The sequence below is a fragment of the Magallana gigas genome, chromosome 5 (genome assembly GCF_963853765.1).
Source record: "Magallana gigas chromosome 5, xbMagGiga1.1, whole genome shotgun sequence".
Taxonomy (NCBI): domain Eukaryota; kingdom Metazoa; phylum Mollusca; class Bivalvia; order Ostreida; family Ostreidae; genus Magallana; species Magallana gigas.
Window position 1 is genome coordinate 40,304,989 of NC_088857.1, and position 25,892 is coordinate 40,330,880.

Genomic DNA, 25,892 nt, shown 5'->3' on the forward strand with positions numbered 1-25,892 from the left:
GTGCAAAAATTAAAATTATTTACATCGAGATTCCAGAGGAAATAAGTTGCAAGATATATGTCAGCAATATTTTTTTTATTTTTAATTTTATTTATTGATTAATTAATTTTAATTTTTTTTTTTTGTTACAGTTTTGTGAGTTATATATTTACATTCTTTTTTATTGTAGCGATACAATTTTATCTGTAAATTAAAACTTACGACTTCGGCAGTAACTCAGTCCTGTTGACAGTTTAATGCAATGTCCCTCCGTTGAATCACAAGTACTGTCACAAACAGCAGACGAAAATACCTTTTGAATAAAAATACAGCAACAATAAAATCGAAAAAAAAAGTTTACTGAAAATATTTATTGCACATTTTGACACAAGCATCAATAAAGGAGGCTGGATGCTCAACAAATTAATCATCAGATCTTCCTACAATTTTAAGGTATTAATTATTAAGCTAGAAAATATGATATAGTTAAAAAAAATCCATATATATTTTACTTTTTAAATTTGGGTATTTTCTTATAATTTTATATGGAGTCCTTCTTTTAATTCAGATCAAAAGAATCAAAAATGGCCACGGTCATCGAGCCATCTTAAGAAAGCTTTTAATTTATATTTACCGATGTCTGTGACGCCATTTCAATGTACTCGTACTCAAAGTTGTCCGAGAGTTCTGTTAAATTACTAGGAACACTTTGCAGAACCTCACACTGTAGGTTGTTGGTCTGGTAGTTGACGGCCAAACACGCTGACCCCCGGGCCTGACATTCCCGTGTACATTGCTTCCTCCCGATGATCGAAAGAGTCTCCGAGACAGACCACGGCCAAAACTGACCATATGACGTAATTATAACGTCATTCATCCCAAATGCAATCTGTATGAAACACATCACAATTGCCAGTTTCTCTTTGCCCATTTTCATCACCTTAGTTCGTGCAAAGGTCTTCCTTGAACTTCCAAAAGACACATAAGGTTGCGATCTTCTTTCGTAAGAGGTGAAGATTCGGTCATTGATCATGAAATAAGAACAAACAAATTAATTGACGCCATCGATTTTTAGTAAACCAGTACCTTTGAGTTAATTAACGTCATGACCTATATTTCTTAGAATATCGGAGTTATATATAACTATCACTTACTCTGGGTGCATGCAACCTAAAATGCATGTTATTTGTTCATATCATTCTAACGTTTGTTAAAAAGGCCCCGAGAAACTATTCTAGATGGGGTATTTCAGTTTTAATACATGGTTCTTTGAAATAATGATTTCTTTTGCTGCCAAGTATTGTGAAGAAGATTTTTTTAAAATGTCGCATTCCCTTAACAATGTTTATGAACTAGCAAAAAAACCAAACAACACGTTGGCAAAGGTCCTTTATGAGCCTTTGAGATTGTCCACAACTGTTCTAAAGAGTACACAGCTATTGTTGATTTAATTAAAACTTTGAAAAGAAGTGTGCTACTTGGTTTTATTATGATTAAAGGGCCTTGTCGTCAAACCCACTGTTAGCCTGGGCAAAACTATAGAATAGTCTCCTGGGTTTGAACTAGTAAGTGATTGCGAACCAAGAAAACACAAAGAGAAGCTGTGTCTTGATCCGTGCATTCTGACCTTGTACTTCTATTCTACTAAATTAAAATAATAGACTCGAATTTTTGGGCTTTAATAACAATAAATCGGAAGAGTACTGTCTTTTGTTTTATATATTTTAAACATCGTTGTTTTTGAAGATTACAAATTTGTTTTTATTTTTTCTCAATTAAGCTTCGCTAATTAATAATCAACGAAAATTCTTTAAAAAATTCCGGAAATCATATGAATTTTTTGGATTTTACAATCTTGCGCATGCGCATTACATTCACGCTAAATCAAGGGAGGCTATTTATTTTATGTTCCCACAATATCACATTTGCACGGATAAACTCAGAAACGATAAAACAAATGCGTGTAAATTTACATTCAGTGCATTTACTTTAAAAAAAAAAAATCCCGAGAGTTTCAAATGTCAACATGTTCAGTAAAAATGTTGTTGAAAAAATGTTGAATTCTGCAATTATAGAATCAAACTTCTCGAAGAAAGGTATTTACAGTTTCAAAGTGGTTTGTTGTGAACAATTTGACTGTTATTTTCAATGCAACTTTATTTATGTTCTCCAAAATCGTTTTGGAGCGATTCTGCAATTTTCTGCTACATTACGGGTATATGGAAGGCATTTTATCTGTGGTGAAGGCCTTTCCTGAGACACAGTTAAATGTAGATTATTCCAACTCAGCAGAGTGTAGTAAAATTAATAGCATTGTTCTAGGCTTAAAGCTTGGTTATACAAAATGTCAACAATATACGGTTTTTCGATGTATCTATTTCATAAATATCCGATATCATATACAATGTCAACCCGTGCATGTACGGGTCAAAGTCTAGTTGTTATTCATGTCAATTGCATTTATGTAAACTGCCATTATATCCACTGATTTTAATTTATATTGTGTACACATTAATTTCCATTCATGGGAATGGAACTTGTGCCCCATCCCAATTGCGTTAGCGTCGGACGGGGGCGGGGGAGGGGGGGGTGGATGGTAGACCAAACCATCAGGCACATAGCATCAGGGAGGGCCAGCCCTCCACTTTTTATATTACGCCCCCCTCCCCCCCCCCGGATAAGGAATTTCATGATTTTGGAAATTAGCCTTTTTTATTTTTTGCTTGTCAAGATTTCTGATGATTAGTCTAGCCCCCCCCCCCCCCACTTTAAATTTGCTTCCACCTTAATTTTTTTTTTACAATTAAAGTATGTTCAAATCAAAGCACATGTCAAACAGAGGAACTGTGACCGTCCACGTGACGGGGATAATACTTGTTTTTTCACATTCAATATTTTCATATTCCAAAATAGCTCATGGTACCTAACGATGACATTTAGTATGAAAGCACTTTATATGTTTTCCGGACTGTAAAATTCATAAAAATGTCAATGGTTAGAACACTTCATGTCAAGGTAAATCTTGCTTAAATGCTATTGCGCTTATTATAAGGATATGAAAAATCAATTTTTTGTTTCTATGCAACCAATATTCAAAATATATGCATGTAAGACTAAGTATCAAAAACCGTTTGATTTAATTTGATCATAATTGGATGAAGTCGAATATATCCTTGAAAACATGTCACTTCCCAACCTGTATCAATTTAAAAATGAAAAATTATTTAGTGATGAAATTACTAGATAAAAATATTTATTTTCGTTTTAATAAATTCTTTGCAGTACTTCAATGTATATCGCGTCGAGTTTCATGACATGGACCGTTTCTTCAAAAATAATTATTTGGTACATTAAAATTTGTTTAGTTTAGGTAAACAAATGAGGTTTTTTTTTCTTTGATTATAATCTAATTCAGAAACGAATATAGAATTTGATTGTTCATGTTCAGACGAAATACCACATTGATTTGGTCATATAAATTTAATCAATGTTTAAATTCTTTTACGTTAACTTTTACTTGAAAAGCGTCCGTCTCTTTAATTGAATACTTCAGAAATAATTTACCTCGCAGGTGACGGCGTCCCAGCTTCTGTAAACTAATCTAAGAAATAGAAATTGATCCTTATACAGATCAATGCAATATACAAAAGTTATTTATAGAGTAAAAAAGAGTCAGATATATTCTGGGACACCATGTTCTTTTCAGAAATCGAATCATTACGAGACGCGACTTCTACTTAGACTGGTTCAATAGAATTCAATATTGTTTAAGAAAAAACGTGCATCTTACAGATTAATTAAACTCAGTCTTTAAAACATTTTTACATGTACATTTTACAGACTCTAATAAGATTCAGTTTTTAAAACAGTCATATTACCCATTTTCCAAAAACCTAGTGTTCAAATATTTTTTCTTTCTCTTTTTTTCAACAATTCTCATCTTTCATAATATATCTACAAAAAAAGGATTTTTTTTTACTGCGTACTAAGTGGACACATTTAAATTACCTGTATAAAGGCTCAGAAAATAAAAAAACATATATGCACCCATGCAAAGAGTTTTTTAATTATAAAATCTTTTCCATACCTCTCGATGATCAAAGTGCGATAAATCTTGTCTCCTTGCTTCGTCCTTAAATAGAATCTCGAGATCGGCTCATTCCATAAAAAGCAAATATAGCCAATCATAAAATCCTTTAAAGAGAGCAAGTTGTATCAAAACACTCCTTTCATTGTTAATTTTACTTCGATTTTAACCCCCCCCCCCCCCTCTCCGATGCTACGTGCATAAGATGCATACAGAAATTTAGAGTCTATTGTAGTCATGAATTTGTTAACACTTACTAAATTCATAATGGCATATATTTACATTTTCCAGTGTCTTTGCCTGTGATATCACACGTATCGATTTTGTACTATATAACCCATAACTTCAAATAACTCCAAATTGAGGCGCCAGTGGGGTTTGCTTGTTTATATTTTTCAAAAAATTTAACCATACGATGGCTTAAATCATATAATTATAAGTAATAAGGAATCATTCTTTGAATATTATGAGGTAATAATTTCGGTCGGGGCGTGATCGGGCTTTATTGGATTTGATCACGTTCCGACCAAAATTATCACTTCATAATATTCAGAGAATGATTCCTTATTCCTTAAATATTGCTTTTAAAGTATCAACCACTACAGTGTAAGTCAAATACTTTTTCTTCAATTTCATAGGATGTGACGACAATAATATTCAGACAGCCCTTTTTGGATACATTAGATTCGTCAATGTACCGTATTTCATTGACTAAAACCATGCTTAAAGTTTGAGGTTTTACATATTACCTGTATTATAATTCCCCACCCATTCCTAAAAACATAATATAAGATATAAAGTTTTTTCACTATTATATTTTGTCAAAAGTTAAAATATAATATAAAACAATAGAGATTCTGGGTTGGGTTTTTAAATAACATACATGTCAAACAAATAAAAACAAAGAGATAAAACGCTACAAAACACATTCAGAGTGCAAAGCACTGTGGAGTAGTTATCTACAACTCATACAGATCAACATAGTCAACAGATAGAATAAATTAAGTACATATGGTAACATTTGTGCCATTTCGCTTATTCTAAATCTTTAACACGAATAGAAACTACCTCAGGAAGACAGATTGTCTTTTTTTTACATCGTATGTGTACACGTATAGATTAACTATTCAGTCATTGATTCTCTCATCGGTCAAGGTGGGTTTTTTTTAAATCCCACAAGGGAATACTAACAGACGAATTCTGCAAAAAAAACAACTTTGTTTTATACATGGTCTGAATTATCTTATATAGATGGACATTCATCTCTACTGCTTACTTACTACATGTACATGTACATTGTATCAAAGGCAAGTAATGTGCATTTCCACAGTGAGATGTCTTCACAGTATAACTACAGAATGTTAACGCTGTTTTCTCTGCTTCCATATCACTTCCCTGGCTCATAAGGATTGTATTCGTCTTCTTTCATGGAAGCCAGAGTATGGTTCACGACCCTATGGTGAGCCTCATCTGCTCGAATTGCCAACACTACATCCTTCATGGATGCAGTTTCCTGTAAACAGAGATGAGGCACATTAAGGGTCTGATTTAAAACTACTGACCGGGTAGAAATGGGTTGTACTGGTCGGTTTTCATGGATGCCAAAACATGGTTCACTTTCCGGTGATTAGCCTCGTCTGCTCGGATGTTAAATATGACGTCTTTCATTGTTCCGTTATTCTGCAAGTTATGGTGAATACTTGATATGTATATATTTTTCTCACACAATTAAACTGTAAATTTCTTTCAAATTACATCAACTACCTTATAAAATGTGGTCGTTTCTTAACGTCGATCGTTGTTTCATGACCACAGGCGTATCATTTTAAATGACATTTCATTAATAAATTTATATTACATGTACATGTACGCATCAAAGTCCACTAATGATTTTACATCCATCAAATGCATATATTGATGCTCCGATACTTATATACAACATTCATAACAAAGAACAATATATCAGAGATTTTTTTCCGAATTTCAATGCTTTGAAGCATTTCATACTTACTGGGAGTTTCCAATAGCGGATAGCCACGTCGGGTGCTGCTTTTGTTTGCCAGTGTTTAAGGGGCCCTGACTCTATATCCTTTAATGCAAAAGTATGAATCAACCATGATAATAATATAAAGTTATCATTGCGACTTTGCAGATTATCCAACATAGGCACAGTTACTTGTATCTCAAGACAATCTTACGGATAAAGTAACCAACAGACATCGTTATTAAAAAAAATGTACCTTCAAATATTTTGAGCAGATCTAATAACAATTTACATGTAAAATCAAAAACCGTCGTACCTTCAAACATTTTGAGTAAGTAAACACTGCTTCCTCCTCTAGATAGCCAACGAACCGATGACAAAACCGAGGGCTTAGCATATAGGCAATGCTGAACATCGTGACGAAAGCACCTGGAAATATAAATCAACAGTAAAGTTTGTTCCAGTGTGTGATCCAGTCCTACTATCCTTGAACCAACGGAGTTCAGTCTAGAATCTTCCATAGTTACCTACCCTGAGACACGATGACGCCACTTCTAAATAACCAAGATGGTTGTCGAAGCTGCAATGCTGTCATCAGATGCATTCTTTCGTTTTCTGCTTCCTCTGAAAAAATTTGCGAAGTCAATTTAGTTAGCGTATTTGCGGGGTTTTTTTTTCAAACGAAATAACCTGACAATAAAGCATTAGTCTAGTCTATGATAACTCTCAACATTCTATGTAAAGAACTATGGCACCAAGCTAAAACTTCCCAATGGAAACTATAAAACAAATCAGCTTTTTCATTAAGTTTTATTGCTATACACCTAAATAAAACATACATGTATCTGTTTGAAAACTCGTTTCTCTAAAGTCTGGCGAGCATTATATTGCATGTATCAAAACTATACGACCTGCATATATTACATTTATGTAGCCAATGGCATGATCCGTACCTAAAAGGGTATGAATCCAGCCGTGATCCCGCTTGAGTCGGCGCAAAGAGTGTAAATGTCGCGTCATCGCTGCCACCATCCCTGGAACTCCAGCGACAGTCTCTAGGAAGCAAATCCGTCTGTGCGAAGAAAATAGACATGCTAAAGATGTTTACTCGTCTCTTAGATGCATTATAATACATACATTATGTATTTATATTCTTAACCTGACGTAAAGTGTCTATAGAAAAAAACCCCTTAAAATACGGTATAAAGGGGATTTACTTCTTCTCCAACTGTCAGAGGCTGATCTATTTAATGTTACATATACCTGTGCTACCTATTACTGTATGAATATTTATCACGATATTTTTATTTTTGTAAACAAAATTGATCTTCGGGGACAATGTAATTAAAAAAACACAAAATAACACCTTTTTGTCAACATAACGTTCTGTTTTCCTGGAGACTCTACATTAGCACTAATGATAATGTCCATTATTAATTTTTAAAATCTAAAACTTCTTACAAAAAAAAAACCACTTACAACACCCATTTCTTCTCCGTTCTTTCTCCCCAGTTGAACCCGGTTAAAAGGTCAAAAGTTGAACGTAGCAGCTTCACTGATCGAAAGGCAAGCTGCAAATAGACAAACAATAGATCAATAGATTTCTGTTTGGTTCTGGTTCATGAGTTAAGTATGTGTATCAACGTAATATTAAAGTAACTCAAATTGGAATTTTTAAAGGGGTCTAAATGTACGTAGAGTAAGCCATCAAAGTAATCATATTTTGTTTGGTGGGGGGTGGGGGGTGGGGTGGGGGGAGGGGGTTGTGAACACTACAGTAATACGACAGGGGCGTTTAAACCTCTGAGTGTTTGCCTCATGAGTGAATATTTATTTAGAAATTCTATTCTTACCAACCAAATTAAGAATGTCCAATTTTTTTCTATCTAAAGCTACTAGTAAATCAGTCTTCCATTAATGACAGAATTCACAATTGAACGGGTATATATCTTATATTCATAACGACAGTGGTTGATTGCAATTAGGAGGGAAAATGACATTTTATACAGGTTCAATCTGCTACCACCAAAATACTCACCCCCATACGTCACCCCCTCTTTTAAAGCTCTATAAAGGTATGTTCGATATATTTACGTAAAATACCGGTGCGCGTATACCACTAATTCTCGTTTGTAAATATAGCCATATTATAAAAACTGACCTTGTCTACGAATCCCTCGGGCGGTTTATGTGTGACCTTCACACTATGAAGTTCTTCTTCAGACCTAAATAGTAAAGTATCAATATTTATACGTATAATTGATTTTATATGAACAACAATTATAAATGAACAGTTCATATAGAAACAGGTTCTTTTCAATAAATTATTAAAACGTTTACAGCTTTAAACGTTACCATATTGGGTGGGGCAGTGTGTGCGTGCCCATTGGGGGAGGGTTCTTCATTGACTCCACCAGTTGATCTGTGCTCTGTGTTTTCCTGTGAAATTCTGAATTATTTCATTTCCGTCAATTAGCATTCTAAATCATCGTCTTCTAATATGCATGTAGTTATGAGCAAAAAGCAAAAAGGAAAGCTTATTTAGTATTGATATCTTTATTAATATCATGCTCCAGTTTAGAGGGGGGAAGCGAAAATTTTTAATATTTGTTAAATCTAAAATAGTAATTTTAAAAGTTTACCGAAAATAGGCCTCGGACATCCCCCCCCCCCCCCGGCCCTCTCCGGCGAACAGAATAATCCCTCGGACCCCCCTCCTCCCGCTCCGGAAAAATTTCTGGATCCGCACATGCATATATATAATCAGTAATGAAAAACAGAATTCACACGAACCTGAAGTGATCGAGCTGTTCGGGGTCTGGAATTTTTTCAAAATTTTCCTCTTTAAATTTCTTTATATTTTCATCAACGTCAGCCTTTGTTCCTGCATTGCGAAGCTGAAATATTTAATTAATTTGCAATAATTCAAGAAAGTGTATTCAGTTCTCTCATATGTATTATCATAGGAATGTTTCAATTGAATATTATTAAACATTAAAATACTAGTGTTTAAAATTGAGAGAGAGAGAGAGAGAGAGAGAGAGAGAGAGAGAGAGAGAGAGAGAGAGAGAGAGAGAGAGAGAGAGCATATATATCCTACCCCATTGCTGGTGCGAATTCCACTGACCCTCAGTAGAATTGAATTATTTTCTAGATTCTTTAGTTGGGAACAGAAAATCCGGACACCATTTTCACTCAATTTCGTTATTTGTCGTAAACTTCCCATAGCGATTCGTATATTTAAAATACCTCAGATATATTCTTCACTTCTCAAATCTGAAAATACCTTACACTGACTTTTTTTCTTATTTTCTGAAATATGCAAGACGGTCTCAATATATATATCATTGAAATCATGAAATCCCCTCAATAACCCACTTACGCAAGCGCAGTCAAGGTATTTCGTCACGACATTTTTAAGCTCTCAGTCCTCCGATATACATTTAACACAGGTTAAACTATTAGCAACTTTGAAATTGTTGAAAAAAACATTGTCAAAAAAATTACTTTACATAATACGCTTTAATTGACACCAAAATTGTAGATTTAATAGTACATGTGATATATCTCCATCGACCTTGTTTACATCCTTGTCGAGGGGCACCAAGGGGTAAATGACGATATCTCACGTCGTCCTTGCATCATCATCACGTTCATCACAAGCACCCGACTGACTTATACAATGTTGCGTCATTCATCTTTACAACTCAGTTATTTAAGGAAGTGCGAATATATTATCATGACATAAAATTCAATATCACTTTAAAATAACGACTAAATTCACTTATCATGAAAGGCTGTGTCATCAAAATTCATCGCAAGAGGTTGAATCTTAATTATATTAAGGACGTGTAAACATATTATCATAACCTAGCTTATATTTAATATCACTTTGATATAAAGACTAAATTCAGATATGCAGTATCAATATAAATAATAATTACATTTATACTGTACGGTCAGAACTAAAATCAATGTTTATCAATTTGAATCTCACATCAGGTAAACGTTCGAATGTTTGATTTTTTGTTAGTTAGTTTTTTTGTTTTGGTTTTTTTTTTGTGTGTGTGTGTGTGTGTGTGGGGTTTTTTTTGGCCAGCTTTGGCCATTTTACTATTTTAGTTACAATTTGTGAACTACAAAGCAAGCCAATATATATGTAAGTTTGAAAACGAAGCGGAAAGCGCCCAAAATAAATCTGCGAATCCTCTAAAAATACCAAATGCAAAGTGAATTTCATTAATTAGTTTGTACTTGTATCACATGTACTATAAATAATCATTTACAATCCATATCTAAATACAAGTATGCATATATTTTTAAACAAAACTCCCAGAAATGCTGAAAATTGCTGAAATGTTTGCAATTCTAGTAACGTTGAACTTCGTAACCCGAGAATAAACGGATTTCACCAACACTGTATTATTACCGGTATAATATGGCGTTGCATTATTTATGCTATCGAGTGACCGCTGTCGCGGCCGGTTTATTTTGATTTTGCCCCAGGATATGTTTGCTACTCACAACAGAATCAATTTATACTCACTTTGAGACTGCATCCTCATATTAACGCCAGAAAGTCCTGGCGATGTGAGGATGTGAACACTACTTGTTAAGGAAGGTCCGATATGTTCCCATCCTCGCAAACTACGGGTATTAGGGTACAGAAGCTCTCTCCTAAGAGAATCCATATAAATCACCCATGGAATACCAGCGATACAATGTTCAATTCACATCGTCATTCTACACCGAAATATGTCCTTACATCACACAATTCTTAGAATAAGGCAATATTTACAAAAGAAAATAGTTTTACATATTAATTTTAAAAGGGTACCATGGTATCTATTTCAAGCAATTCATTATTTAAAATGATCAGACCATTTTCGAATGTTTTACTCCGCTGGTAAAGTATCTGCAGGGCCCACCCGAATTTTTACACACACACCGGGAGCCACAGACTTGCATCCACTGGTTAAGCTGTTCGTTTCAACCATGACACACTGTACCGAAAATGAAACGTGTGTTTAGTTTCTTTTGATTATTTTTTTTTAAAGATGCAGAGCGAGGCTGCCGGGTTTAATTACAAAATTCGAAAAGGGATGTCCGTTTGGGTTTTTTTAATAATAAAATTTTGCTCATATTCATATAAATATTTTCTGCTCGGCAATGACTTTGGCCATAATTAAAGAGCCATATAAAAAAAAACACAACCACTGTATAACCCTTAAGTTTCTGACACAAATAATATGAGAATGAGTAAAATCTAATGGATTATCTGTACAATCTGTCCAATTTTATTTAAATTTCTCTCTTATAAATCAGGGACAGCATAGCAAGACTTATTTACATGGCAAATACAATCTACCTTAATTTAATTGTAATTCTCTTATCTTAATTATAATTCGATGTATAAAATGAACCCACAGTAAATACATATATCTATTATCCAACCAACGAGCTTTACTTCTGAATGATGTTGGAACACAACAACAAATTAAGATTCATTCTCATAACAAAAAGCAAAACTTATTAACATAAATTATTTATTTCTCATAGACAGATACATTTCTGCTAGGATGAAACGACTGGCATAAAATATTGTAAAGACACATCATCATGTAGAAGAAAAAAGTGAACAACTTTTTTCTTAGCAATATCTGAAAAGAAAAAACATGGACATTGATACTATGTTACAGTACTTTTTTGTGTTAAGGACAACAGGTAAGTATCCCCACAGATGTACTTACTACAGATTACTTTAGTTGGGTTGACTTGTTGTCCAGTTAGAAACTGAGCAAACTTGCGGATGTCAATGCGAGCCTCAGCAAATTGATGAGGATCAGGCTCGGGGGCATCGCTGCTCTGTGAGCTTGGGACTCGGTCTTTGTCTGTGAGGATATTTCTATGTCTATACTTATATTTACATGTATCTACATGTACATGACAATCAAATGAAAACTATTTCAAACTTCATAAGAGTACCTCTTTAATTACGGTACTTACTGACGGGATTCACCAGGTCTCTGAAATGAGTGGAAACTGACACCATGTCAGTTTCAACCATCAATTTCATTTCTCCATTTTGATTGGCTGAGAGAATCTGTTGAATGAAAATATTTTTTTATTATCATACTTTCAAAATTGAAATAGTGATTTGAATTTTAGCTTAAAGGGGCATGGTCACGATTTTGGCCAAATTTGTTTTTCTGTTTTTATTATTTGCAATGCTTTAAGAATGCATTTCTAATGATCGAATGAAATTTAGGTGCCAGTCGTTGAGTTTTAAGCAAAATACAGGGTCACAATTCTTTGTCATGTAAACAAGGCTCGTGCCCTGTTTTTGTTTACATGTGTTCAATATACCAGTAAAAAATCTTTTTAAAGCTGGTTTGTCTGTCATTTTAAGCATAAATAATCAGTTCCTAACGATTAACACATTTATTTTAGGTCTAAAACTGGAATTTTCACTTCAACATTCGAAATGTAAACAAACGCTTTGTTTACATAGCGAAGAATTGAAAGCTCTGTAACTCGCTTATATCTCATCAAATGACACTCAAATTTTGGTTGCCTATTAAAAATGCCTTACTGAAGCATTGTAAACAATAAAATCGAAATGATAATTTTTGACCAAAATCGTGACCATGTCCCTTTAATGTTAGATATAAAGTTCAATTGAAAATCACCTATATCTCATCAAAACCCTTCAGCTATCATAAATGATGATCAATATTTGAAAATCAAGCACTAAATTTGATTACACTATACATGAATATACCTAATAGTATGTTATAGATTTAAGCTCTTTTTTAATTTTTCATTATTAGTCATCAATCCTTGATCACCACAAAATTGAATAAAGTACCATTAAACAATAGTGTTCATATACATGTATACAAACCACATAATTGCTAAGGTTCTTCATTTTATCCACAACATTTTTCAGTATCTTCAGTTGAGGCATGGCAATAGTTACCTTAAATAAATATATATATTACAAGTTATTTTACTTGATTGAAATCAAAATTTTAACTTGAAGATTTAAAACAGATGTACGGAATTCATTGATTCCAACTTATTGTAAAAGTGGTTATTTATCGTGGGGAAAATCTACACTAGTTACACGGTTAGCTTAAACCTGCGCAAAATATCCCCATGCACGCATATAGTAAAAAACTGACAAAATTAGCGGGGTAAATAACGCATCAGAGTATTTAGTACCATTGTGTATTGTTTGACCGTAGAAAATGCGTACTATACAACCAGCGTTAATAACCACTTTAACAAAAAATTTTCCAAAGGTTACTTCATCCTTTTAATTCTCTACTATTACACTTTACAAAAACTTTGAATAAATACACAAAGGAGACTGTACTATGCTTAGACAGTCTGGCTTGATAATAATATGTAAATCAACAGATAATGTACATGTTATCAATCATAAATTGAAAAAAAATGCCAAAATTACTCTGCCTCTACAGCATTTCTGTCATGTCTAAGATTTGACAAAGAAGTACAGCCTGAATTTTGATTCACACTGTTTACTCACATCAAACTGGGGTACCTCCGGCTCCTCATAGTCCTCCCAGTGTCTGCGTGGAATCACCGTTACCGGGATGTCATGTACCACTGTCCGGGAGTGAGAGGAGAGCGTGGGCTAATAGACATAGTAAATTTTCTTTTATGATGTCACATGTACATTGCAAAATTACAATTATTATAAACTTGCTATATTTTTTAACAAGTAAATCAATTTTTTTTTCATTTTTACATACTTAAGTTTTAGGCAATACAAAGTTAAAGATTAAAAATGATTACATGTGTACAAGAGAGAAAATTACCCAAAAATCCATACTCTCTATTAAAATAGATAGTATCAAATGAACTTTTTACTTATATCTTTCAAGCATGTTACAAGTAAATCAAAATTTTAAAAAAGAAAATAAAATTATTGAATCTTTTACCAGATCAACTTCAAATGTGAGACAAGGAGAGTGTTTCTTTGTTAGCTTGATTTTAATCCACTTGGCATTCTGGGCAGTTTTCAAGGCTCTTGTCAAGTTTTCAGGTGCAAGCTCTAGAAATATTTCATTAGCTTCTTCAGAAACACCCTCTAATGCATATTCATCAAAGAAATGGCCCTGTATTTTAAAAGAGAAAAAAAAAACATAAATATATATATAAATATTTACTTTAAATTTGCCACAGATTTCCACATGTTATAAGACAAAGCAATGAAGTCCTACAGACTGACCACCTTCACAGTTTTACTATAAAAAGTCTTCAATCTGTTTCTAATAACTGTCAATAGTATTACAGAGTTTAACTGAGGCACCGCTAAACTTTATTTTCATTCTCTTTTATAAAAAAGCTTACTGGTGTGCGACCAGTTCTCGCAGAGTAACATTTCTCGCCAGGTCATATACGAAAAATGACATCACAATGTACTGGCGAGAAATGGTACTTGGCAAAAACTGGTCACACGCCGGTAGTGACACTAGGAAAGGAAAGATGGGTAACAGTGTCAGAGTCAGATCTAGAGGATGTCAGGTTAGGCTGTTAGGTAAGTAAACTTTCTATACTATAGCTATACATGTACATGTACCTGTGGCAATTCACACCAGATATGAACTCCTCCACTGACCAACTTCTCTGACAAAATGAAATACCAGTTACTTGGGGTAATTCTCAACACACATACTTTAATCAGCTTTGAAAGCGTCCCAATGATTCCTGTAAACAAAAAATTGCATGTAAAGCATATAAATTTGAGCATCAATCTATAGTGCTGTTAAATGCTGGCTATTGTTTCTTGCATAATTAACATATGAGTCTCATTCTATTAAAAAACTAATTGCAACACCATAAATATCAAATAATCTAAGCAATGTCTGTTCCACTGGCACTGTGTTCATAAAAAATATAACTTAATTATTTCCATCTCCCTGTCACAAAATTTTTAACTTCACTATTTCAAATGTAGATGAATTAAATGAAAGAAAAATATTTATTTTACTTGTAAAATGTTGTATACAGCCTATATCAGCTATTTTCCCTCTGAAACGCATACTTTCTGTCAAGTAACCTAATCATGCTTATGCGATTGCATGTTTTTTACATTCTGGCGCCATTTTTCTATTTTCACTTCACGACTACAGATTTGTAAAACCCGCAAAAATTCAAAATCATTCCTTGAAATGATTATGATTATGAGCAGTCGTACAGCTGGACTGAAATACCAACAATATAAAAATTATCATGCAATTTCTTTTTTAAAAATCTTTCAGTTACATTAAACAAAATACCCGGATCGATTTACACCATGTAGGTTTCAACTTTTCTTTTTTAAAAACATTCATGTGACATGGACAAAGCATCAGCCTGACACTGAAATTTTGTAAACAAAGTATTTTAGGGAACGTTTGATCGATTCTTTTTTGCAATGTCTGCAAGACTAAGAAGTCCTGTGAGGGATAAAAGAATAATAAATTTGGCTGCTGAAATAGCAGAAACCAAGGACAGAGGAGTCCCTGCGCTTCTGCTAAATTTGAGAGGTAAATCATTTTTTTGTTGCAAACGTGTTTGATCATGAATACAAGTTAATGTAAATGTTTTTAATATTATTTAATTCATCAATTTCTTGTCAAATTTTGTATTGATCTCTGAAATTTAATATTTTTACATTTTTAACTTTGTGTAATTTCTATTCATTTGAATTCATGGATCTTATTTTCTTTATTTTTTAAATTTAAGAAAAAGTGCAAAAGAGTTTTATTAAACAAGTTATTTAAGCTATTTTTCATAGAGAGTTAAGAATAATGTAATATAAAGCATACTTTATATGTTGTTATAAAACAAGCATATAGGGTGATTTCACCATGCATCGGACACCTTTGGATTTTTCCCTTTGTTCACGCATCAAATATCGTCCAAATATAAAGAAAACTTGTTTTAAAAGTTACAGGTTTTCCCCTTGCTTAATCATTGGAGAAAAAATTGTGAAATTGTTAAAAATGTAGAAAATAAAGCAAATTAATGAAGTGTTGAACTATTTCACCATGGATCGGACAATATTTACCAAGCATCGGACAGTTATAGCAGTATAGTAGAGATTAAAAATAACAACATTTTCTGGTTTTAATGCAAAAATACAAAGGTTCAGAAAAATTAATTTATTCAATTGCTATTCAGATTTCTTTTAATGTAAATCCTCAAATCTACGTGTAGGAATTTAGACTAGTGCTTCTGTTTAAAGGAATATTTATCATAAGGGGTTCTTTATCGTGCCAGCTCCTACAGGAATTTTGGACTAAAAGGGCTGTATCCGTAAAACTTGATTTCTAAGTGGTCTGAGCAAAATGTTTTTATCTATTATTTTTTAAATTTTTATTTTACTTCACATTTTAAGTATATCACAAGGAATGGGCACATAATCTCCATATTATTAGAAGAAATCATGCAGTGAAAACTGTCCGATGCATTGTTAATTTGTGTCCGATCCATGGTGAAATGCACATATGGTGCAATAATGACCTTGACATTAATTGTTCAAATTTCTTGGACTTATTTTAATCAAATTTTGTTTCAAAACTTACTTCTTTTTAATTATTTTACGCAGAGAGTGCATTTTCACTAATTCACAATCAAACGCACAACATTCAAATAATGCTTTAGTGTAAAATCTTCGTAACTAAATTTTCAATAATGGCGTATTTGATGTCATTTTACGATGCCTATATTTTTTTTTTTTTTTTTTTTTTTTTTGTGGTGAATATTTTATTGGCTCAACAATTATGGTACATATATTTTTAGAACATAATTCAAAACGTTTCACAATAGAATAAATGATAAATAGCATGGAAACAGATCAATATACGAGTACCTTGGACATGGAGCTAAAATATTAACATGGATCTAAAATATACATGCATCTTAGTTTTTAACATGGTAGAAAGCATTAATCAGCAATCTTCAAACAATCAAGAGAATCCATATAATACTGAAAGACTACAGTTTATAAGTTATTACTAATATTTGCTGCCATATTTCGTAAAAAATGAGCATTTGATTCTTCGAACAAAGATAATTTTCTTTCGCATGAAGTTTGTTTCTTAGAAAATTTTTAAAAGCAATGAACTCAATTTGAATGAATTAGATGTATAAAGCATTTTCCAAGTAAAATACAATAATTTAGTGGAATATTTTTTACTTTGTAGATACCAAATATGACATCTTGCATTGTTAAGTGATTGACATTTTCTATATGTTGTTGCCACGATGCCTACATTGCTATTTCTTTGACAATGTGACTGTCAAATTCTTAATAATGATAAAGTTCATTTGTTCATTTGTTCTAATTCAGGAATATACGAACAACACATAAGCACATGCACATTTATTTGTATCTATTTATAAACAAAGTTGTCCGATCCAAGGTATGTGTCCGATGCATGGTTAATTCACCCTACACATGTACATATATATGTAGTTAAATAATCAACCATGACTTAAATATGTCAATATTTGTTTTGTCTGTCCCAAGATATTTTTGCCGCATATTTTCTTACATTATGCGATAGTTTTAAATACCTTTTGGTTTAGACAATGTTTTTTTAATAGCATGAAAAAATCCCAAGATTTCCCACTTTAAACACCCTCTCTAGTTTGTCAGGTTTCAATACACGGCTAAAAATATAAAGTCTACTGGGATTACCATTGCTATAGCGATGAAGGTACACGGATGATAAATTGATGTTGAAAATTGTGTAAGGTATTCCAAGTGACTTCCGAATGGAGAAAAGATGTCAACATTCCCCATTATAAATCTCCGTAGGAATCTGTTTTCGTTCCTGTGAAATTTTATGTGGGAAAAATGAAAATTTGTGAATGAAGTTATCTTGGAAATTTTACCTTTTATCAATTTCAGTAGCACTTTTTTCACAGGTGTTTGTATTTTCATTGAAACCATCCAAATGTGCAGCATAAATACCTTGTGACAGACTTTTATATAAGTGTGTATTATATCATTTAATCTCTTTGACAATATAAATGGGATGTAATTAAATTTAACTATTTTCTTTTATTTCATTAAGAAATACTAGCATCAGCACCAAAAGGGACCAAAGATGGCATTAGAGTACGAAATGAATGTTGGGAGTTTAATATTTTGCAAGTCCTGGTTTTAGTTCTGAAACAGGATTTCAGTATTGTTGATGGAGACTGGCAAACTGCTGCTGCCTTAGCTGCTATTCTGAGGTAGATATTTTTTTTTTTTTGGGGGGGGGGGGGGGGGGGTTGTGAAAAATATAAAATGAAGATGTCTATAATTTATGTTGTACAAATTTTAATCAATGTAAATTAATTTATCTGTGGTACTAGACAATTAAATTGCTTTGTGAAGGATTAATAAAAGACTGAAATTTCCATATTAAAAATGGAAATTTAATCAATATGGTGATTAAATTAATTTGTATATGTTTTGATAATACAAATGATTTGAGTTAGTAGCAAGTCAAACATACATTTCAGTCAAATATGCCTTGGAATAGACCTTGATGAAAAATCACAGAAATCAAAATTCAGTAATGAGTTTCTACCAGAAGCTGTCAGTAATTTGTTCCTAATTACAAGGAGGATACAAGCAAGACATAGCTATATTCCAGACAGACCAGTATGTATGAACAGTAAAAGTGTTAGATTTTGATATTACTGGTGATTTTGCCTAAATACTCTCTTTTAATCTATTTATGATATATATATATATACATGCGCGGATCCAGAAAATTTTTCCAGGGGGGGTCCGAAGGATAATTGAGTTTGCCAGGGGGGGTCCGAGGCATATTTTCACGATAATTTTACTATGTAAATTTAATAAATTTTCATTTTCCAGGGGGGGTCGGGACCCCCCCCGACCCCCCCTCTACATCCGCGCATGTGTGTGTGTGTATATATATATATATATATATATATATATATACCGGTATATATATATATATATATATATATATATATATATATATATATATATATATATATATATATATATATATATATATATATATATATATTCAAATTTACTACATGTATTAATTAGAATGCATCTCCCAATCCAATATACAAGCTTGAACTATTTTGGCAATTCACAGAGTCTACAAAAAGACAGACAAAGGCTAATGATGTGCTACAAAGGGGTGTTGGAATCAGTGGCTCAAATAACATATGGATATCCAGAGCTAGCCTCCACAGGTTGTTCAACTTAAGTTTTCTTACAATTTATGTGATGTAATACAGATGCACTTTAAACATTGGCTGACAAATAAATTGTCTTTTTACACTGTGCATTATGTGCTCTGTTGATAGTGTTGGAGTGTCCATGGTTGCTACAGTTACTGATATCAGATGACCCCAGTACGGTATCAGGAATAATGGAACTTCTCCCCAAAATCCTTCGATGCAACAAGTAAGTATATTATAGTGATAAAACAAAACTCTTAAATTGTTGAACTAATTTTTCAAACGAAAATAAATAATTATTATAACTGTAAACTTTAATTATTCCAATATTGAGATAAGTGTTTATATGCATGTACCTAATTCAAAAAAGAGACATTTTTATATACTCCTGATTAAAATCTTATCCTTTAATCAGCTTATCGATTGGATTATACTGGTAGATATGTATTTCAAAAACTTGATTGAAACTGTTGCCCTCTGAATACTAAATATAATTTGATATACTGATAAGCATGCAGTGGTACATGAATGCACAACCGCATGTGTGAAATTGATCATATACATTATAAAGATATACCAGTAATTTATTATTGGCCAACTAAAGTTTTATCAAAGTTAATGAAAAAGGATTTTAAATTTGATTATTTGGTTTAAATTATGAACACAGTATTTGCAGCATATCAGTAATCAAATATTTCTGAGTCATCAATCTCAGCAATTTCCTCCCTAATTTTGTTTTAGAAATGTCATGCAGGATATAGACAAGAAACTGAAGTTCAGCATCATGGATGAACTCATTTACAAACTCTCTGTTAACACTGATGCTACCATAGCCTCGTAAGTATTTCATTCTCACAAAAAATTATTTTGAATACATGTTTTTAGCTTTAAATGCAGAGTACAATTATGATGTAAAAACTACTCTCAGGTATCTCAGAATGCTCCACGGCATCAAATTCGTCTGTTATTTAAAAGAATACTGTATGAAGAGTTAGAGACATACATTTATATTACTATGTGATTTTATATTCACACACTCAATACTGTATACAGGGTTATTTTCACCCCGTGTAATTTTCGCCCTTTTACACTAGCAAAAAGTTTTGCCCCATCTTGAATTTACCCTGACACAGTTTTTAAATTAAAAGAAAGATAATATGAGACATTGACATTCGCCCAGTCTTTAATTCACCTGCTAGCAACGAGGGCGAAATGGGCAAACATAAAACAGGGCCGAATATTTCCCTGTATACAGTAATTTGTTTATAAGTAGGTGATTTAATTTATTGAAATTCTGTTGGAGTGTTACAATTCAGCTTTGATTTAACTTTGTAGGGCCGCCACCAAATGTGTGTTAAAAATCTGTGATATACACAAGCCAATGATTGATGTTGTCTGCTCCAGATACAAGTCAGTATAAAAATTTTGTGTTCTGATATATGAGTTCATTTTTTAAACCAGTATCAAGTGTATATACATGTATATACAAAGGATTTAAAATCACAGTTTTATAGATTCATTTGGTTCAAGAGTATATACTAACCTATAATAATTTTAATTGACATACCTGTGCTTTGTAGGGGATTGAAATTCATTCTGACCAAGTGGGACAATGCTGGGTTTGGCCGGGACTTACGGGAATTGATGATGATGCTTCAAGCTGGAAATGCAAAACAAGCTGAATCAGAGGTAATCTCTCTCTCTCTCTCTCTCTCTCTCTCTCTCTCTCTCTCTCTTTGAACACAAAAGGGACAAATTTATTGTTTTTATTGATAATTTTATTTTTATTTCTAAAAAGAGATTTGCTAGAGCTGCCACTGTCATTCAGACAATATGGAGGGGATTTATTGCAAGGAAGAAACTCCAGAAGGCAAACAAAGCTTTCTCCAAATTCCAGAACACATACAGGTGATTTATTAATGAATTTTTTTAGCTACATGTACATGTACTTATATCCATGCAAACTATAATTCTTTCAATATATTTAGTCTCCTGTTCACCTGCATTTAAATGTTAGTGATTTGTGACTTTAAGATACATGCATCCATATGCTGTAATTTTGATTCATTTAAAGCAGGCGCTTTCTATAATAAGAAATTTGATTAAATAATACAGGAGAAAGGATGTTAAAACTGGTACATTTGACTGTTAAATTATTTAAACTCTTTGATTGTAATATGCCAGTTGTAATTTTACTACAAAATTCTTGTTGTGATTAATCTACTGTAAACGTACTACATTTGGCTGTGTATTCTATTTAGCGCTTTTGGCAGAATGCGGCTTCCGCTAAATCAAGTACACCGCTAAAAGTAATGCGTATATGTATAAAAATAGTCCCATAAAGGAATACGCTAACTCAAATCCATGCCAACTTGTTCAAAAACTAATTTCCGCCAGATATCGTACACGCAATATATAATACGTTTACAGTATATTTATTACACATTTAAACATTTTCCTTATGATCATGTATAGGAGGAAACAGAGGATAATGGAGAAAAGAAAAGAAGAAGCAAAAGTGGCAATGGAACTTGAGCGAAGATTGAAGCTTAACAGACAAAAGATTATGAGAGAATTCAAAGAAAAACAACTGCACACCATTGAAATTCTACCAGCTGGTATGTTCATGTTAGATTCATTTGCCAATGTTTATCAAAAATTAATTTTAAAATTATACCATTCAGTTTATTCTACGCGATTAATTTGATGCATTGTAAAAACCATACTTTCCAAAACTAGATTCCTAATTCAATGCGAGGAATTAATATCCATGTAAAATTGTAAGCAGCACATATGATGGATTTTAAAATTTCACTTTTAGTTTTCGGACATATGTAAACTAAATGAAACTATGCTAGCAATTCAGCGTTCGCGATTTTATATTCTTTGGGATTTGATGCAAACCGGTTGAATTCAGGAATTAGGTACCGGTACTCTAGTGAAATAAAGAATATACAGTTTTTGTTTATATCCAAATAGTACATGTACACATATAATTATATACAGTTAAACTTCGTTATTTCGAAATATATATTGAAAACTTTGAGATATCCAAGAATTCAAGATATCAAGGGTAAAATACTTTAAAAAATAAGTGGGTGAGACCTACAAATCACCTTGACATATTGAAGTATCTATTCTAGATATCAGTGTTTGAGATATCAATTCAACTGCACATGTATACTCTGCATGTACATGTAACTTAAGGCTACAATATAGTCAGTATTAGAGATTTCAAATTTGCAGCATAAACTTGAGCAATAATTTATATGCTGTAGCTGAAATTATTTTTGAATTTAAGTGCATGGTTATTTATTTCAGCTCATGTTGAGAAATACATGCAGAATGAGCAGATCCAGGCAGCAGTGAAAATTCAGAGGATCTGGAGGGGACACAATTGTAGACAATCCATCGATCAGAGAAAGGTCCTGATTCAGAGATACAAAGCTGCCATTATATTACAGAGAGGGGTATGTTTTTAAAACACTGTGTGATACCTTTAAATATCTAAAACATTTATTATAAGTACTTTATAAAAATGACACAACCCACATAAAGAAAATGTTATGGATATATTAATACATGTACATGTATTTAGCTTGTTATTTTAATGATTAAAGAGAGTTAATAAAGTAATAAAGTTTAAATAAACTAATGTACTTTAAAGACGGGCATGTTGTAATTCTTTACAAAATTAACTTTTTGAATGAATTTTTTATTTATTTCAATTAATGTCCCAGTACATGTAATTATTTAAGGTAAGAAAATGGCTGGAGAAGGTGCGAAAGAAAAGGGAACGATTTCAGTTTACGATTAAGCCACCAGGTCTGACCGAAAACCGAAGAGTAGAACTACAGCAAAAGATTACTCAGTACAGAGAGGAAAACCCGGTAATTAATGTCTGTTAATGAATAATTATATCAATTTGTTCACAAAAATACAATACCAATTGTGCACCAGATAATTTATTTATAATGTTAAATATGATTACCGGTACTTGCACCAATGCATCTTAAGGGACAAGTCATGACAATTCAATCAATATATTTTAAAATACATTATTTTGTAAGTACAGGTACTTATAGTATGGTACATTCAATATACTGTATATACCGAAAACTAAATGATTATACCAAATGTACGTTAAATGGTTACATTAATACTGGTCATCATATGTCCTGGTACATAAATACATGTATAAGTATCACATTCAAAGAAGATGGGGGAATAAGATGGCGCAACTGCCCATTTGGTTTAGTAAAATACAATTCCAAATATAACATTTTTCAATTAAATATATTTGAAATGTTATAATACAGGTTTACAAAAGGGTAATTTTTTTACCATATATATATATATATATTCACTTTGAAATACTTCAAAAAACGATAAGAGAAAAAAACAAATCCTTAAGCTTTGGTGGTATGATCGAACCCACGACCTAAAAACCCAAGGTCTATAAATTTACCTAACGTGTGGTGCTCTAACCACTGAGACATTTCATTTACAACAAAGTGCGTTGTTTAAATGCTATATGAGACACTGGCCACGGTTTTAAGGACTTGTATTATTTTACTAGAGCGATCAATTGTTGGGCTACAAAATGACATTTTAAAAGTATAGTGGGTCATCTCTCCACATTTTTGTTGATGAAAATCAGTTTAAATTCCATTAAACCGCATTTAGACTATGACAAAAATATGGAGCTCAGACCCACTCTATAAAAGAAAAGGCATTGAAATTATAAAAATGACACGATTTGGAGGTTTGGACACACTTACGCCAGTTTAAATCGACCTATTACATGTATTTAAAATATTTAAGGGTTACAAAGCGATGTTACGTTAAATATACACTGTTTTTAATTATTATTAAAAAATTTCAGATTTAATGATATTTAAATTTTTCGGTATCTAATCATTCCTCGTATGGGCATTTTACACGCCTAATTACCCATTTTCTTTTTTAAAATTGAATTTAATAGCCTCAGTACTCCAAGCGAGAAGATCTGGAAAAAGTCCACAAAAAGGCAGCAGAAATGTTACAACGACATTATGTGACCTTGAAGAGTACGAGAGAGAAGCATGCTCACCGTGAGGCCTTGCTGGCCAGGTTGGATACAGACTCAGAACTCCTCTCACGTAAGATCGAGTTAACTTGTATTCCGAAACTGGTTTTTTAAGCATTAATTTTTTTTAATTTTAAAAAATATGCAGTTTTGAGAATACTGGTTTGTAAATTCATGAACAGCAGTCTTACACATTAACAAGGATGTTGCAATATTTCAATATTGATTGACGTTTGGCTACATTGCATGGCAATAAAAAACCAAAATCGACAGATATTGATGTACAACAAATATTGATGAAACCACAGTATTAGACTTACATTCACTTGATGATTATTCACTTTACTCTCTTTGATTTCACCAAAAAATTGAGTAGTTACTTATTCTAATTTTAGTATGCAATAAACATATTATGCACCTTTTAAAGAAAAAAATTAAAATGATATGCTTCCTATCAATTTCTTCTTTTATTAAAATTACAAGCATTTAAAATAAGTTATGCAGAGTTATCTACCTTAAGTAGCAGCTGTGCACTGATGTTCAAAAGAAGAGAGCTTCGATGTTTCATCAAATGAATACTCTTTTTTACAGTGGCCCCTCCATTAAAAGATGCTCGTGAAAAAGACATTGAAATGTATTCTAGTAACTTGTTACCAATAGCAACTAAAGCCAGAACAGACCACATAGAAACATTACGGTTGCTACGGCAACCCTGGTGGAAGAAGCTTAGAGACGATTTACAAGATCAGGAATATGAAGAGGAGGACTATATTTTATTCTAGGAAATTACTGTGATATTTATTTACTTGTGTACATGTAATGATTTTTTATGTTAAATAATTAGAAATGAATGCCCAATGTGTTTTGTTTCTTTTGGTTGGGTTAAAAAAATTCTTTCTGGGGGATCACAGATACATATTTCGAGTCATAAATATTTCTTTTATTAAGTGCCGGTATACACAGTAAATATGATGCTTATTATTTTTGAGCACGTCAATGGATTTCTTTCTAAAGGAGCAACTTACTTTTACATTTAAAACTGAAAACTTATACATTCACATCAATCCTTGTCATTTGATATATACTTGCTTCTTTAACATGAAGTCGAGTACTGTAGATTCCTAATTAAACATGAAGAATTAATATCCATGCAGGATCGAGAAAAGCAACCCTCACCGATTTTAAAATCTCGCTTTTATTTTTCAGACAGATTTGAACTACATGTATAGGAAATTATAGCAAAAATATTGTGCTCGCAATTATAATTTTATATTCCCGGGATTTGATATAAAACAGTGGATATTAACTAGAGATTCATTTAAAGAGATACAAAGAATTTTACTGCATAACAGTACCAGGGTTGAGGTCAACAGTGTTTAAAAGGTCTAAATAGAGGTCAAGGATTGAACTAACTTTTACACAATTGTCAATTGACCATTTGTTATCCCAAGCCTCAAGACCATGAAGCATTTTAAGGCTTAAAAGTCTAAATATCAGTCTTAAAAATTATAATATACATGTAACATAAATCTACACCA

General features: G+C 32.4%; 4 protein-coding genes across 7 annotated transcripts in view; 1 reads left to right on the top strand and 3 right to left on the bottom strand.

Annotated features, from left to right (window-relative positions):
• LOC105322703 (uncharacterized) overlaps positions 1-1,609 on the bottom strand; it is a 7,373-nt gene extending 5,764 nt beyond the window's left edge. The window contains exons 1-2 of the mRNA XM_011421552.4: positions 614-1,609; positions 202-292 (exon numbers count right to left, since the gene is read on the bottom strand). Of these exons, the coding sequence (XP_011419854.2) occupies positions 202-292; positions 614-1,012 (490 nt within the window). The 5' untranslated portion in view covers positions 1,013-1,609. The remainder of the gene's footprint in view (positions 1-201; positions 293-613) is intronic.
• Positions 1,610-5,293: 3,684 nt separating this feature from the next.
• LOC105322704 (alternative oxidase, mitochondrial-like) lies at positions 5,294-9,391 on the bottom strand. 3 transcript variants are annotated; one of them, NM_001305360.1, is given in 10 exon segments: positions 5,294-5,579; positions 6,078-6,155; positions 6,367-6,479; positions 6,582-6,674; positions 7,004-7,122; positions 7,530-7,621; positions 8,212-8,275; positions 8,406-8,489; positions 8,844-8,947; positions 9,151-9,337. In NM_001305360.1, coding segments are annotated over 10 exon segments (999 nt in total). In that variant the 5' UTR covers positions 9,277-9,337; the 3' UTR covers positions 5,294-5,453.
• Positions 9,392-11,579: 2,188 nt separating this feature from the next.
• Positions 11,580-15,271, bottom strand: LOC105322706 (checkpoint protein HUS1). Of its 2 annotated transcripts, none has more exons than XM_066085344.1 (8): positions 15,070-15,271; positions 14,659-14,786; positions 14,018-14,194; positions 13,603-13,710; positions 12,955-13,029; positions 12,057-12,153; positions 11,801-11,955; positions 11,580-11,710 (listed from the first exon to the last, which is right to left on the bottom strand). In XM_066085344.1, exons 1-7 carry the CDS (start codon positions 15,119-15,121, stop codon positions 11,837-11,839), a joined length of 756 nt encoding a protein of 251 aa, XP_065941416.1. In that variant the 5' UTR covers positions 15,122-15,271; the 3' UTR covers positions 11,580-11,710; positions 11,801-11,836. The 2 variants fall into 2 exon arrangements, with proteins under 2 accessions (XP_065941416.1, XP_011419857.1); XM_011421555.4 differs by having other exon boundaries at positions 11,801-11,941; positions 15,070-15,265.
• Positions 15,272-15,403: 132 nt separating this feature from the next.
• LOC105322707 (IQ calmodulin-binding motif-containing protein 1) lies at positions 15,404-25,205 on the top strand. Its single transcript, XM_011421556.4, has 14 exons — positions 15,404-15,607; positions 18,146-18,308; positions 18,582-18,723; positions 19,199-19,298; positions 19,413-19,512; positions 20,028-20,123; positions 20,622-20,696; positions 20,867-20,975; positions 21,085-21,194; positions 21,762-21,904; positions 22,608-22,756; positions 23,045-23,176; positions 24,271-24,427; positions 24,946-25,205. Exons 1-14 carry the CDS (start codon positions 15,496-15,498, stop codon positions 25,134-25,136), a joined length of 1,779 nt encoding a protein of 592 aa, XP_011419858.1. The 5' UTR covers positions 15,404-15,495; the 3' UTR covers positions 25,137-25,205.
• Positions 25,206-25,892: the final 687 nt, after the last annotated feature.